The sequence below is a fragment of the Sphaeroforma arctica genome, assembly GCF_001186125.1.
Source record: "Sphaeroforma arctica JP610 unplaced genomic scaffold supercont1.6787, whole genome shotgun sequence".
NCBI lineage: Eukaryota > Ichthyosporea > Ichthyophonida > Sphaeroforma > Sphaeroforma arctica.
The window spans coordinates 452-1,570 of NW_014033771.1; the positions used below are offsets into that span (position 1 = coordinate 452).

At 44.1% G+C, this 1,119-nt stretch overlaps 1 protein-coding gene across 1 annotated transcript; it reads right to left on the minus strand.

Annotated features, from left to right (window-relative positions):
• Positions 1-251: 251 nt before the first annotated feature.
• Positions 252-506, minus strand: SARC_15813 (hypothetical protein; the record flags this gene model as incomplete). Its single annotated transcript, XM_014290076.1, has 1 exon — positions 252-506. Exon 1 carries the CDS (start codon positions 483-485, stop codon positions 252-254), a length of 234 nt encoding a protein of 77 aa, XP_014145551.1. The 5' UTR covers positions 486-506.
• Between the last annotated feature and the right edge of the window lie 613 nt (positions 507-1,119).

Below are 1,119 nucleotides of genomic sequence, written 5' to 3' on the forward strand. Positions count from 1 at the left end.
TGTTATTATTGTCTCATCTGAGAATATAATTTCAAGCCTACGCGGAATAAGCTTTCTTCGCCACAAAAAAATGTAAGCACGGAATATGTGCGCAGCATAAACGAACTTGTAAACCCTTGACCCATACTATTCCTAATCTGACTGCGATAAGTTTATCTCACGCGGAATAGGCTCCCTTTACTACAAAATGCGTCAACACGGACTATTGACACAACATAAACGCACTTGCAATACCAGGAACAATACTTTTTCTAATCCATCTGCGACAATCTTGCCGGATAACTCAATATTTTCTCACCTGACGAAACAAGTTTATCCCACGCGGAATAAGCCTTCTTTGGCGCCGCCCCAGCCGGAGTCGCAGCGGTAGTCGCCGTCCCGGTTTTTCCCGTGGCCAAAGCGGTACCTGCGTTCACCATTGGCCCTAATGTGTATATAGCGCAGCCTTTTAGCATCCTCAATGTAATGTGTTGATAGTGAAGCATAATATCATTCTAACACCAATATTTATCTATGGATCTCTATAGATCTGGCACACTCCCTTCATCCTCACAATTAGAAGACATACTCACAGACAGCACGACACAATCACGAACAATACAGCAGACTCCTATACAGTACACACTTACAGCATGACAGCATACTCACATACAGTACACATAGTACAACATACCCCCATTCAGTGCCACATAACCAAAAACAGGATGACATAATTGCGCATAGTGCAACACACTCGCACAGCGTACGACATAGGAACAATAAGTACAACATGCCTACAAACAGTATGATATATAAATACTCTTACATACACTACGACATACTCACACACAGCAGGATATACCCACATACAGTACGACATGTTCTCAAACAATACGACATACTCACACATAGGACAACAAACTAACATGCCGTACAACATCTTCTCAAACAATACGTCATACTCTTGCCTCCCGCAATGGGAGCTCTGGGCGGGTGCGCATGGGTCAATGGCCGTTTCAACGTTGGTTTGGGCGGCGGTCGCTGAGCTGGCGTGCTCGTACTAGTGCCTGCAGTTGGAGCTCCCTGATGTGGCGTAAATGTAAGTATAAGAGTAAGTACAAGTGTATACAAGTAAGAACG